At 38.2% G+C, this 15,599-nt stretch overlaps 1 protein-coding gene across 2 annotated transcripts in view; it reads left to right on the top strand.

Moving 5' to 3' along the window:
• LOC132816388 (protocadherin-9) overlaps positions 1 to 15,268 on the top strand; it is a 734,589-nt gene extending 719,321 nt beyond the window's left edge. For both annotated transcript variants that reach the window (XM_060825877.1, XM_060825878.1), the window contains exon 3: positions 14,629 to 15,268. In XM_060825877.1, the coding sequence (XP_060681860.1) occupies positions 14,629 to 15,005 (377 nt within the window). In that variant the 3' untranslated portion in view covers positions 15,006 to 15,268. The remainder of the gene's footprint in view (positions 1 to 14,628) is intronic.
• Positions 15,269 to 15,599: the final 331 nt, after the last annotated feature.

Raw genomic sequence — 15,599 nt, 5'->3', positions numbered from 1 at the left:
CTTTCTCAGAACTAACGTAATGAGGAAAATGTCGGGTTTTATGCAGAAGGTAGAGTGGGGTCAGGGGGTAAGAAGTAAAGGATAGGTGGAGATAGAGCCCAAAGAGAGAGAAGAACAGTTGGATAGAAAAAGGAGTGGATAATGATCAAGCTGAGAGGGTGAATAGTTGTTAATGGAGACTGTCAGTGGCTAACAATGGGTTGTGTGTACTAACAGATGATTTGAAGGTGCCAGTGTTGGACTGGGGAGTGGACAAAGTTTGTTCAATATATCGCTTCAGTATATGACACTATGAACTTTTGCTATGATTTCTGTGTCCTATGATCCTACTCCACTAGCTACCTGATGAAGGAGCAACGTTCCAAAAACCTGCACCTCCAAATACACCTGTTGGACAATAGCAGGTGATGTTCTAAGGCTTGGTGTGTGGGAGCTGGGGAAGGACACAGGAGAGCTCAAGCCCTAAAGTTGTTGAACTCTATGTTGAGTCCAGAAAGCTGTCGAGCCCCAAAGTGGAAAATGAGGTGCTGTTCTTCCAGCTTGTGCTGAGCTTTACTGGAGCACTGCAGCAAGCCTGAGATAGAGATGTTGGCCAGAGAATAAGGTGGTGTGTTGAAGTGGCAGGCAACAGGAAACTCAGGGTCTTTTTTTTGCAGACAGAATGTTGGTGTTCTGTGATGCAATCAAAATATCCTTGTTGCCTCCAATCCACACTGTCTGTAAGGTCTGATTCACAAACACAATTTATATTTTGATATTTCCTTTAATGTGAAAAGAATCTGAAGGAACTCAACAGGAACTTTATGAAAGGTGGTGACACTGGGAAAGGAAAGGAGATATTAGTTGAGATAATCAAATACTTGTCTCAAAGAGATGGATTTTAATGAGTGTCTTAGAGGAGAAATATGTTGTAGACAGGTTGAGAGGTGTTGGAAGAATATTCTTAAGCATGCAGCTTTAGCATCCAAAAGCATAGTCAAGGTGTTTCTCAATGAGACCTTGTGGAATTCAGTGATTCAGTAGGAGGTAGAAAAACTGGACTTGCTGCAAGTTAAGACACAAGCAACAGATTTAGGTAACCTCTAAATTTATGGAGGGGAGAATATGGGACACCAATTCTGAGAACTTTGCAGTAGGGGAGTTCATAAGCAATAAAATCACGTTGAGGATTTCAGCAGCAGATGAACTAAAACAGGGGTAAAGTCAAATGATGTTACACAGGCGGTGACAGAAAGTTTTAGTGATGGCATCAATAATTAGTATGAGACTCATCACGGGATCAAGCGAATGAAGGCGTGCCAGTCTCCACATAAGTGGATGTGAAACCCATCAACAGGCTTCCTGTCAAAGATATTCAATGACTCCACGTACACCAATCAAGTTGAGACAGTTGCTCCAATTTTTCATTGACCAATGTAAAATACTTAAACCCATCCTTATTATGCCACATCTGACCTTTCATTTTGTATAATGGAATTAATGACTAAAAGCCAGCCTATTTGGCATTCCAATGGTACTACATGGCTCTGTCATATTTTTCTTTTATTGGTTTATGAAGTGACAAGTTCTTTGACTATAGCTCAGTAAGATCAATATATAGGAAACCTAATGGAGACAATAGTCTCAGCTACAAACTAGATATGGTATAGGTTTGTGCAGGTATTTTCTAAAGCACCTGATCAGAGATTTATTTATATCTCTGGAGCAGTTGGGACTTAAACCCAGGCCTGCAGGCTAAGAAGAAGGGGCATTACAACTGCAACAGAAGGGTTTACAGATTTGTTCAATGGATTAAATAGGTGTTAGTTGTATTCAGGTGGTGGGCATTAATTGGGAAATGACCCATGCTCAATTATATATGGGAACATAAGGCATTCTTGTGGCACAGCAGTCCTATCCTGGAGACGTATCATAATGAATTGATTTAATAAATGTTTTGATGTGAGAGAGTAGACTACAAGAGAGCCAATTGGTTAGAGGTGTGTGATATATTGTGTGCCTTTAAGTGTATAAAGACTAGACTCCAAAATTCTATCCTTTACTGCTTAATTTTGCAAAAGGGCCTGGGTTTAAGACGGTAATGTGCCAAATAGCCTTGCAGGTGTTTTATGCTAGCAAATGAACAGTATGTGTTTATGGTCTGCTTTCCAACATGAAACGATAACGTGCGTGGATGCTTTAACTGTTGTGTTAAAATGGCATTGGTACATAACAAGCAACTGTCACTGAAAGATAAGGGCTGGTGATTTTAAAATAAAGTATTGAAGCTGAAGAGACTAATTAAATGTTTTATCTCTCAGAAAGCCGCAGTTTGTTTTTGGCCAGACAATTACAAACTGTATAAGGGGTGTGTTTCATACATGAATGGTGCCAGTGAGTATGTTTTCCTCCAACAGCTGATGTGAGTGAAAGATGTCTTTCATTGTGTGGCAGTTCAGATAATTGAAGTAAAATGTACTGGTATCTTTCTACCTAATAAGAGTTGATAACAGCCAACTAAAAGTGGCACATTTTCCTCAGTTTATCTGTCACTGTGTATTGATATCCTCTGTGCTGTCACACTGTTACATGAGTGCTGCTGCCAACAAGACAGTAAACACTTTGCTGACATGGAAACAAAGAAATTAGAAGCAAGAGTAGGCCATTTGGCCCTTGAACCAGCTCTGCCAATAATGATAATCGGAACTCATCAGCCAACTCTATACCCTGTTCATGCTTAATCACCATGCCCTTTGATCCCTTCAGCTCTAAAAATTCATTCTTGAAAACATTCAATGTTTGATCTTAACTGCTTTCTGTAGCAGAAAATTCCACACTTCACCACACTCTAGGTGAAGAAACCTCTCCTGCTTTCAGTCATACCTAAAAGATGTTACCAATACCTGTGAACTGTGACCCCTGGTTTTGGATTCCCCAGTCATCAAGAACATTCTTCCTGTGTTTATCCTTTGTAGTCCCGTTAGAATGTTACAGATTTCTGTGAGAACCCCTGCATCCTTTGACATTCCAGTGAATATAATCCTAACCAATTCAGTTTCTCTCCGTACGACAGTCCTGCCATCCAAATCAACAGTCTGGTAAATCTTTGTTCCACTCTCTCTGTAGCAACAATAATCTTTCCTCACTGAATGAAATCAGAAGTGCACACAATACTCCAGGTGTGATTTCTCCAAGATACTGTATAATTGCAGCAAGACATACCTGCAGTTATACTAGAATCTGACTATGAAAGCCATTTGCCTTCTTCACTGCTTGCTTCACCTACATGCTTATCTCAGTGAATTGTGTACAAGACACTAAGGTCTTTTGCATGGCCCCCTTTCCCAATCTGTTGCCACTCGGATAATAATGCACCTTCTGTTTTTGCTGCCAAAATGGATAACTTGCATTTATTCGCATTATTGTCGGGTTGTATTGCAGTGCAAGCAGTATTGTAATGTAAAGACCATAAGACATAGGAGCAGAAATTAGGCCATTCAGCCCATTGAGTCTGCTCTACTGTTCAATCCTGGCTGATTCGTTTCTCAACCCCATTCTCCCACTTTCTCCATGTAACCCTTGAACCCCTTTGATCAAGGGGATCCCCCCTACTCTTTCCTACCAATAAAAAAAATCTTCCCAGCATCCACTTTGTCCAGGCCATTCAGTGTTCTCTATGTTTCAATTAGATCCCTCCCTCATCCTTATACACTCAATCGAGTATAAACCCTGAGTCCTCAAACATTCCTCATAAGTTAAGCTTTCCATTCCCGACCATTTTCATGAATCTCCTCTGAACATGCTCCAGGGCCAAGGCATTCTTCCTGAGATATGAGGCCCAAAACTGCACACAGTACTTCAAATATAAAGGAACCCAGTAAATCATTGTGCATTGGCCATGGCCCAGCTGGAAGCACTGTTGCTTCTCAGCGAGCAGATTGTGGTTCCAGAGCCATCTCTGGAGAGCTGAACTGAAAATATGGGCTGTTACTCCAGTTTCAGGACTGGGAGCACACCACTTTTGGAGGTGCCATCTTTGAGACGAGATGTTAAATTCAGTGACTGACTGCCCTTTCAATTGGGCAAAAAGGACTCATGGAATGAGAGGAAGAGAGTTCTTTCCCCAGTTCCTTGGCTAATATTTATCCCTCAGTTAACACTTAAAAATAGATGGTCTAGTCATTATCACATTGCTGTTTGTGGGAGTTTCCTGCAAACAAGATATCTACTGCTTTTCCTATGTTACAACAATGACTAGACTTCATTGTGTCATAATGAACATCTGGGGCATCCTACGGTTATGAAATATGTCTTATGAATGAAAAAACTTTTATCTTTTGAAAGCTGACCACAGCTACAGTGATATGACTGGTGTGAAACCAAGTCATGTAAGTTGAACTACAGAGAGTGCTCTCATACCTTGACAGCCAAGTGATGATGCATTTCAACTAATTCTCTGTAATCTGAAAAATACTGCTGCTGTTTGTTTTTTTACTTTATTCCACTTGTTCAAACTTAGCTTTGACATATGATCTTAATAATAAGTATTTTCCAAGTACTCTCGCTGAATATTTAAAACATTGACAACTGATATTAATTTTAGACTCTGTTAATTTGGACATGTTGACTTTCTGCAAGTGACAGTTCTAATTGTTGATAGAATGAAGAAGAATATATATGCCATATTGAAGTAAAATTAGTGTGACACCCCCAATTTGGTTCACAAAATGTGTATATATGAAGTACTTTTAACATAGTTTCCTTGTAATAAATAAACTAGAATATGTTACCAGTAGAGGAGATAAATAACATTAATATGTTTAATGGGACACTAAATGATTGCATGAAAGAGAAAAGAATAGAAGGTAATAGGGTATAGGATTAAATGAAATTGAGCATGTGGAGTCTCATATAGAGTGTGAACCTCTGTTGCATCAAATTGGTAGGTTGTATGCTATCAACACTTCATGGCATTTTCTAATAAGGCTGCATGAATCAAAAGATATAAAATACCAATAGTTCAACTTTGTTTCCATGTTTTTGTGGAATACGATTCTTGTAGGTCAGCAATTGAGAAGCTCAGAGATTTCTAAGACATATAGAGTATTGATGGACCACCTTTGAAAAGCAGGCAATCACCTTGCCAGCAATCACCTTCAGTTACTCATTTAGTTAGAGGCTGTAAAAAGAAGTGAAAAAAATACACTCACCTCTTTCAGTACAGAGTGAACGATCACTTTTGTGCAGAGGAGTTTGTGCTCTTTTCAGTTTATCCCACAAGGTGAATGAGTTTTCAATCTGTATAGTCTATGGAATGAGAACATTGTAACCTGAAGAAGCTATAAAAGCAGATGTCCTCTTGTACTTTAAGCTGCATATGTGAAGACAAATCAGGAGATTTGCATTATGCAATTTAACTGATAGTTGTGGATAAAATGTAAAGGTGATTGAACAATAGTGAAGCTACAAACTCTGCACAATTTTGTATAAAATTGGCTTCCACGAATCTGTCACATTATTTACTGATTAATGGATAAATGTAGACTTCATGCAAGTGACAAAATTATCTTTCAGGTTTGTAGCAGATATTCACATTTTATGATAATAAAATATGTGATCTCTTCCTAATGCCAAGAATTGTCTAAGGCTCTCAGTGCATGTAATCAATAGTATAGCATGAATCTTCTCCTAAGCAGTTATTTATAATTCTAGGCATGCCAAATTTTATACAACCCAATAATTGGAAATACTATAGATAAAAAGACAAGTCACATCTGGCCACCAGAAGGCAGGCCTTTTTAAAAAAAAACAAGCTTCGAACTCTTTTCTGAGGCAGTCTGTAAGGATCAAAGATGACATGCTTCTACTTCAGTTCGATGGGTTCTGAAATGCCTGTTTGGTCCAAAGTGCAATTGGCATATTCTGTCAGATGTGGGGCAATTTGTGCTCGAAGGGTTGACTAGGTGGGTCATTTGTGTTTTCTCATTATAGCCTTAACTTCAATTCTGCATGTCCCTGATAAAATCTTTCAATGTGTTTGGTGTTTTCCTGAGTAAGCCTTCTCCATTTTGATCAATTACAACCTAGGGTCTTCCATGAGTCAGTGCACATGGTTGACCTCTCCATGGACATTTTGAGGACTTCTCAAAGGAGGTGCTCTCTCCTCTAGAGAGTTGTCTGATCTCTGACTGTAAAGAGCAGTTGCTTCAGGAGTCTGGTATTGGGCATGCAGATGACATATCCCACCAAACAGAGTTAGTTCTGAATTTCATTAATCTGTTTTAATATGAGCCATGATGTGGAGATGCAAGTATTGGGCTGGAATTAATAATGTGGTGTTACTTGATTTTTAACTTTGTTTTAATGGAGTTAGCCAGGACATGTTATTACAAACTCATAGGGAAAACTGAACACCTAAATGACCAATTTACAGAATGGCTTCCAAAATGAAGAATTTTTAAAAATTTCCATATTTTATAACTTTTAGTTTAACATGAATCATAATCAGCAAACTATGCATGAAATAACAGGCAAATACTAATACATAGAGTCATAGAATAATACAGCATGGTAAAAGATGATTCCGTGTCCAACTTATCCATGTTGACCATGTTTCACAAACTGAATTAGTCTCATTTGCCTGTGTTTTGCCCATATCCCTTTAAACCTTTTCTGTCCATGTGCCTGTCCAAATATCTTTTAAATGTTGAAAATGTACCTGCATCTACAACTTCCTCTGGCAATTCATTTCATACGTGCAGCACCATCTGCATGATAAAGCTGCCCCTCACGTCATTTTTAAACTTTCCCCTTTCAAATTCAGCCAATTGGAAGACAAATAGTGGATGCAATAAAGACACGTCCTGCACATTTCACAGGCATGCACTATCACTCCCTACTTCAATGTTGTACCAAATAGTGGCACAATTCCTGTTCTTCATTCCCAGGGGAGACCTAATTGACAAAAGTTTACATCTTTGATTTTCATGGATAGGATTACCATCAGCGAAACTCACTTCTAGCAGCCCGTGTCTCTGTTGGGTCGATACAGTCCTGATGGTGTATCTTTCTGGAGTTACTTTTCAAAATAAATGACCAATAACATCTCAATTCACAGTTTTGCCACTTCTGGGCAAGCACCCAGCTCATTGGCATCTGTGAGTTATTCATACAGCTTTCTAAGCCAGTTCACATATGCCTCAAAGAGTTCCAACCAACTGCCAGGAAGAGTAATTGACCTCTTCTTGAGAGTGATTTGTTTCTTCTTCTGGCAAAAATCCAGTGTTCCTCTTTCTGTCTCCCTGGTGTCTGCACCTGTCACTGATTCCCTTCATTCTTCAGCTCCTCTGCTTGCGATGTTCCTTTCTGTTTGCCAGCCACATAGCTTCTTTTGCAACATCCTTCCTGTTACTGCTTTTCAAAGCATGGGTCACCAGGGTGCACGAGCCTGTATTTCTTGCAATCCCAGAAAGTTACTATGATCCTTTTACAATTGATGCAAATTCTTAAGTAAGCCTTTTAAAACATTTTTAAAAAAACAATAAGAGATTCTACAGACCATTAAAAGAAATTACAAATTATCCTTATTATATTGCATTTGAGTCTTGGGGTGTGCCCCCAATTCCCTGTTCCTCATGGGATCTTTCACATCTGTCTAAGAAAGTGACTTACATAATGCTCTAATGGAAAGATAGCACCTCTGACAAGCTCGCACTATCTCTGCTACATTTTTGCATTAAATTACTCCTGGGCTGAAGCCTTGAACCTGCAGCCTTTGACTCACAGGCAAGTGAATTACCTAAACACCTAAAATGCCTGCTGTGATCAAAATGTAATGACAACTCAGAGATACAACTACCAGATTCTGTGTTATCTTTAAACATCTAGATGTTTTCTAATGAATCTGTCAATTACATAGTCTTTCAGAAATACCACAGCCTGGCGCACTAAAGTTTGATCCAGTTTGCTTTATAGATCATCTCTAGTGAACATATTCTTGCATTTATTCGGAAATTTATTTGTAGTTCTTTGTCCATAAACAGAATGTTTAAAAATATTTAATGTAATAATCCAATCTGATCTATCATTAATTCTTAGAGAAAATACAAATTTCTCTTCAGAAGATCTAAGTTACATTCATTGCATCATATATTATTTATTTAGATTCTGGGTGGAGGTCTGTTTTCAAGCAGCACTACCTTTGTTTTCCAATTGGTTTCACCTGTTCAAGACCCAATGATTTGAAAAAAAAATTGTAAAACTCAACCCCTTACATCTGGAAGGCTTGGTTGATGCTTCCTCACAGGAAATCTCTTCACTATAGATCTCATTTTGAGCCTGAGACCTACACCAACCTTCAAACACCTTTACATTAGGTGTGAATATCACAAACCGAATTACAATCTTTCTACCATCTAATTAACAGTCGTAATTTCACACCTTTTTGATTGTATTAATAATTCCCATTGATTCTGTCACTGGAGAAAAGAGATGGTTAAAAAAAGCAAGAAAGTCAAGTCTCTTCCAGCATATATAGTGGTAATGAAAGCAGTAGGTTAAATAATAGGACATCACATTGTAGCAGCATGATTCTATTAGCACTCTAGATGTTCACACAGATTTTCCTATATGACAGTCTCTCATTTTACCTTGCCTGGAATGTGAACAAAATTGTTGTTGATCACATGGCTCATTTAATTGTAAAGGAGAAGGAAAACAAATAACTGAAAAAATATACAATGACAATAAGAATATAATGAAATCACCTAGTCATGCTATGCAGCCCAAGTGATAACATCTAATTCAACTGTAATTATATCTATGACAGAAGTCTACATCTCAGATTAGAGCTGCCAAATTGTCAAATGTTGATCATCCTAGGATGAAGTAGTTCCAACCATCTCTAAATTGTACATTGCGTCAATCCCAAGAAAGTTCCATTTTTCTCTGAGGAATAACAGAAATAGCATAGCAGCATGATATCTAAAAAGACAGAAGATCAGAGAATAATCCTGACTTGTTACTGGCTGTTCAAAATGCCATTAGGATAGAGGTTTTGACTCCCGATAGTTCAAATTGTGATTCCTTGATCTCGGCTGCACTATCAAGGGATCACTAATGAGCTTGTTCTGCTATTCTGTAGGAAGGTTAAAAATCTCAAAGCTCTTTCTTCACAGCAGGTGGAGCAGAGTTATGCAGTGAAATATCAGTATATGGCCTACATTTTGGGGTAACTTATAACAAGACAGAATCTTATCCATTAGTCTATCAATAATACAGGGACCATAAGTAAGTTTTCTAATTTACTTTAGAGGAGAGTCATGTGGTTATACTGTTATCTTCACCAAGTACAGCAAAAATCAATGATGAAACTTGTGCCTTTTTTAAAAAATTCATATTTTTAAAATAACTTCCTTTTAGACATGTGATTAGCAAGAATCGTTCTATCCCAATTATCTCTTGTCCTTCTAGCCCTCTGTGGAAGATGCAAGTTTTGTGTAAGTGAAACATTTCTGATCCATTAATGTGCTCAGGTGGTTTTCAGGCAAGTTCCCTGGAGCACAGCTGGTTCCTTCATCCAACAAACCTTGATCCTCTCGATTTCTTCCTCTTAAGGAAAGTCTGAAGGGGCATGTGTATATACCAACAGTCCTGCTACCCTGGAGCGACTCTTATTCCCTTGTCAAGCGTGAAATCAGGAGGCTCCCTTCCGAGTCAGATTTCAAGAATAGTGGGCAATTTTATTGTCTGTGCCACAGCTGGAGTCACACTGTTTAAACACTGCTTTCAAAGCAGCTGTTGAAACTGTGCCAACTGAACTGTTGAACATAGTGAACACATCAGTGTCAATCGGGTCAAAAAGCCTTGAAATGATTGCTGTCAATACCTGAGTACCCATGATTGATTATGTTCCATTGAAATTCCTCTGCTATTTTAACTCAATGGGGAGCATGGTAAATATGTTTATTTGAAATGGGAGTATTTGAAAATGTAAAAAGGAATTGAAGGACAATGGGGAAACAGCAGGGGAATGAGACAAAATGGACAGATCTTTCACAGCATGATGAGTTGAATGTTATAGCTTTAAAATTCCTTCATTCAAAGAACAAAAGTATGGCGCTTAAGTGTTTGAGCATCATTTACTGATATCACCGGTATTATTTTCTAGGCTCACAATAAAAAGCCAAACCCTCCCTACTTTAATTTTCCTCAAAGGATATCATTTCTTTTAAGCTTAAGGCACTACCAAAGAAATACTTAAGTGGTTTGTTTGATGATAACCTGAATTGATCAGCCCCCATGACAATTAAACTAAACATATTCATCAGGACTGCCAATTGTTCTGCAAACTCTATAAGTCACCCAGGGATGCATCATAATTCACACACCTGCCACACACACACGAGTATTTTACATTTGGGCAGAAACCCAGCATATATATTTGACCAAGGCAGGAGTAACTAGCGAAGACTAATATTTATATTTACATGGTGAGATCACTTGCATGCATTTGTTGTTACCCACCCCTATAGTTAAGTAGATGTTGTCTGTCTCGTGTCACACTGAGAGAACAGTTTGTTTATTTATTCAAGGGATGTGGCTTTGCTACCAGGGTATATATTTAGTGCCCGTTGCTAATTGCCCTTGGGAAGGTGGTAACAGGCTGCCTTTCTCAACTACCTCTGTCCATTTGGTGTCAAGACATCCACAATGCTGTTGGAAAGGAAGTTCAATGATTTTGTCATAGTAACAGTGAGTGACACATTTCCAAATTACGATTATGAGTGGCTTGGAGAGGAACTGGTAGGTGGTGTTGGTCCCACATTTCCGTTGTCTTTCTCCTTCTAGATTGTAGCGAGTGCAGTGAGGGGAACTTTGATAAATTTCAGCAGTAAGTCTTGAATGTTGTGCAGATTGAGCAGGCTGCTCTGTCCTGGATGCTATCAAGCTGCTTGAGTGTTCCTGGAGTTGCACTTATTTAGAAAAGTGGAGAGTATTGTATTACACTTGTGCATTGCAGATGATGGACAGGCTTCAGGGATTGAGGACTTAGGTAGACTTATCTAGTTTCCTCCTATTGCATTTATGGCATTCACCTCAATCATTCCCTGCAGTACCAAGTTCCACATAACCACCGCTCGCTGACTAGCAGGGTTCCTAGCCTCTGACCTCCTCTTATAGCCATTGTCTTTAAATAGCCAGGAACACAAGAGAATATAAAACAATCTGACTGATGTTTTCCGTTTATTAGGACTGATCAGATAAAATGTTTCTACTTGTGTCATAAATCAAAACTAGGAGCTAAAAAATAAAATGGTAATTAATTAATGTAATAAAGAATTCAAGATAAACTTAACGAGTCAGTGAGTGGTGGTTATGTGGAACTTGGTACTGCAAGGAATGGTTGATGTGAATGCCATAGATGCAATAGGAGGAAACTAGATAAGTCTATGAAGGAGGAAGGAATGGAAAGATATGCTGATGAAATAGTGTGGGAAAGAGTTGATGTGGGACAATAACTCTGTTGGACTAATTGCTCCTTTTTTGTGCTGTAAACTTCCGTGTGTAACTACTTATGAAGAATGAAAGCATGACTGAACCATGATTCCAAACCAAGATCATCTGGCTTCTAATCTGACACTCAGATCATCAATCCTACACTCCATTTGCATAGGACCTTTTTTTTGAGCAATTGCCCTTTGTAGAAATAGACCCATTTTTCTCTATCATTAATCTAGTGCTTCTTTACAACTCAAATGCCTGTTGTATCAATGAAAATTGTGCAGGATGAGTTCCAAACTGGACTTCTGTTCCCTGTGAGAGAGAGAGAGGAGAAAATGATTGGCATTTTCAAAAACACATGACTGCAAGGCATCTCAAATTACTAAAGTATTTCAATGGCTGCAATCTTTTTGCAGGTTATAATATTTGAAAGACGGTGTCTAATTTGCACAGAGCAAGCTCTCACAAAGAGCAATGTGATAGTGACTGGGTATTTATGATTTGATTTAGGAATATGACACCAAGGATAAGCCCCTGCTATTCTTTGTACTTGTGTCATAGATCCATTTACAATGCAACCAAATGTGAGGATGGACAGTGCCTTGATTTAACATTTGATATGAAAGTTGGCACCTCTGACAATGCATGAGGAGTTTGCTCTTTGAGGGTCAGCCTGCTTTTTGTGTGCAAATTTCTGGACTGTAACTTGAAGTTACAATCTTTTGAAACTGTGTGATAGCAAGATATTTGAGAACAAATTCTTGATTCAAGCAGAGAAATCTGCCTGTTTTCTGACAATTCGTTTTGCAGATCTCACAAACTAGATTGTTAAGTTAAGGGAATAAGATAACTGTCATCTCAAGCTTACCTTTGCCAACTTTATATTGATTAGAGAATTGAGGAAATCGCTGGGTTGCCTATTTCACTCTCAGATCTAGTGTCTTTACTGTCTTCTCAATGGCCTCAGAGCCATTGATTCCAACAGTGTCATTGCAGTGTGCCACAACAGTGGTAAAATGTGGGCCATCAATTCTCAACCTACATCATCTGATTATTAATGCCTGAAACCTTTCATGGTCTAAGCAATCATTTAACTACAGATTGAGGCAAGTTCAGGGCACTAATGTGGCATAAACAAAATTATCTGAACTGAAGTAATTTTATCCAAAAATTCTGAAAACAGTCAACTGCGCCAAGCATCAAAAAACTTCACACTTGTATGAAAAGTTGCATGTATTGAACATGAAAAGTTTGCCTACAATTATTCACTTTTGAAATACAATACAGCTGGATGCAGAAATATACAAATTAGACATATTTCCATAGCTGCTTGGCAGATCAGTAGACAGAAAGAAAGGAGCATGGATTTGTTAAAGCAAGGTCTGAAAAGTCTCCCTCTCTTTTTGTTTCCTACTCATCCTTTCAAAAACTGAACGCTACAAAAAGGCAAATCAGAGAAATGGACAGTTTACCAATAACTCCATCAGATCTACACTTTTTTGCTACTGCTGAGGCTATGAGCCACCAATTAAGCAACTGTGGTCTCAGGTTGAAGTCTAACACAACCAGGACTCTAGAAACTTTTAAACTGCATAGCCTTTATTCTTTATCACTATACACACTTTTTAAAAAATCTTATACTTGTGTTTGTGCATGTGTGCTTGATATTAGCTTTCATTACTTTTCTTAGGTTCAGTTTTACATTCCCTTGTTCTTTCACTCAAGAAAACCTTAGTCCCTTAAGTATCAATTTTTAAAATTGGAATATGATAGCTGCATGATATAAATAATTTTTTTTAGTGACCGGGTTAAAAAATAGAGTTGGTTTACTCCTTCAAACTTGGATGTAACAAGAGTCAGGATAAATATTCAAGTTTGTTACCAATGTGTTTTTTATATATAGAAAGGCAAATATACTCCTACTTTTCAAAATTGCAAGAGGAACTTCTCTTTTTTTTTCCTTTGTGTGACTCCCATTGTATTAAAGCTCCCATTTAAAGCATTCCTGTTTTAAGTTGTGCCTATTGAAGCATGTTTCTTCTAAAGGAAAGCACAGACAAATTTTCCTCAGGGTGGTTATGCTGAAAATATTTCTGAATTCACAATAATAAATGCTGAGGTACTTATCTGCTTCTTTCCATCGTATTGATTCGAGCTTTCTGTGATGAATTCATATCTGCCCATTTCCTTTCAATGAAAATGCATTCCACTGTGGTAAAAATAGTTCAGTATTTCAGCCATTATAATTAGGTTTAACATCAATGTCTGTCTTGCTCACCCACTCCTCTTTACTCAATGTCCTCTCAGGACTTGTGCCCTGCAGTATGTTCTTATAAAATTAAACCTGAAAGACCAAACATTTTGCAAAGCTATTTTCTGCTTCTCTACAAGCATTAACAGGGAAGTGGAATGCCTGATAGTAAAACCTGGAGACATTTCTATACTTTCCATTTAAAAAAATGTATGCAATGTTATCTGTTAGTGACAGCAATCTTGTATGAAATGCCTGGTAGTGAAGCATCAAGACATAGCTAGTTAGTGGCAGGAAACTCCATGTTTAAATACAGCTCACATTTGGCTTTCCTTTGTTCCTGTGCTATGTTGTTTTGTCCAGTAATCATTGCATGCATTTAATTAACAAGTAACATGTGATTATGTAACAATGTTCCTCCTAAGTCTTTCAAAACATTTTCTTGCCAGTATGACTGTCAGACTTCAAAAACTAAACCTTTCTAATTAATCATTTAGTTGTTTTCCCTCGGACACAGTTAAGGTAAGGTTTGAAAAAAAAATCAAATTGCTGGAAAGGCTCAGTGGGTCTGGTAGCAACTGTGGAGAGAAATCAGAATTAACGGTTCAGGTTCAGTGGCCCTTCTTCAGTTCCTTCCTTAAAATTTCCTGAATTTCATACTAACCATGCGGAATATGGCACTTTCGTCAAGTGTATGTCAACCCACACTGAGTGGTTCATTTGAGATTATTTGCATTCATTTTAATCAAAACCTTTATAATTAGGAGAGGGAGGAGCCCTTCACCCCACCACTCTGAGCTGGTTTCAAATGTACTTTTAAGCAGCATTATAAGATTTTAAAAAAATCTACATACAGTGTCACTGATGTATTTTTTTTCTGTATCCTTTATTTCCAGGTGATGTTCCACTTGGTCCAAGAGGTCTAGCTGAAGCAACAGAGATGTGCACCCAAGAATGCTTGGTACTTGGCCACTCAGACAACTGTTGGATGCCTCCAGGGCTTGGTTCCTATCAACAGCTGAAGTCCCCTCTTGCTACCTTTGGATCTCAGAAAGAATGGATTAAGAAAGATAAGATAGTGAATGGACATGCACTCTCAAGGGCCTGGAAGGAGGATGGGAACAGAAATCATTTTAATGACAGGAAACTAATTAGTGGAAATGAGGGACATTATACCAGTGGGAGTCAAATGACGGACATTCCTTTGGCTAGTCTGAAATCGTACAAACATACACCAGCATCCATGGAGAAGCCTAAAGAACATCAGCTATGAAGAGTGCTTTTCCTTTACCCAACATTAACTCATGCAAGCCTCATTATAGGCTATAGTGGTAGAATATGCGAATCCTGTGTGTCAGAATTCTGTGTTACGGGTAGGCCTTTAGACCAGTGTTGCAGCAAGTACTTGGAGTTATTTGTGTTTTAGAACTACGAGGTTTGATCATTTCTGTAGTCCACTCTCTGTCAGTTCACATGCAAAAAACCTTAAATACTGTGATTGATTAAGGGGCTACCACAAGTTTGTTGCTCCACCTGAACTGCATGTCAAGATGATAAAATAACAGTGGAATTGTCTCACGATCGTGTCTCAGAGCCGCTGAGAAATGAGAGATGCCAACCGAAGTAGAAAGTGTAGGGGAACAAAATGCTTCTTTTACTTGATATCGATTGCTGCTGATCTACTTAAAATAGAAATCTAAACAGGAGTGATGTTGACAATGGCTAGAAAATGGACAAAACAAACGTCTCTCTTGTGCAGTTACATATTCTGAGTGGACACTTCAACCATCACTCAAAGTGTTTGTAAATACAATAAATCAGTGAGATCTACTTTTATGTAATTATATCCTTCACCAACAGTAGCAAA

Source organism: Hemiscyllium ocellatum, chromosome 6 (assembly GCF_020745735.1).
Source record: "Hemiscyllium ocellatum isolate sHemOce1 chromosome 6, sHemOce1.pat.X.cur, whole genome shotgun sequence".
NCBI classification, from domain to species: domain Eukaryota; kingdom Metazoa; phylum Chordata; class Chondrichthyes; order Orectolobiformes; family Hemiscylliidae; genus Hemiscyllium; species Hemiscyllium ocellatum.
This window is presented reverse-complemented; position numbering and strand designations above follow the sequence as displayed.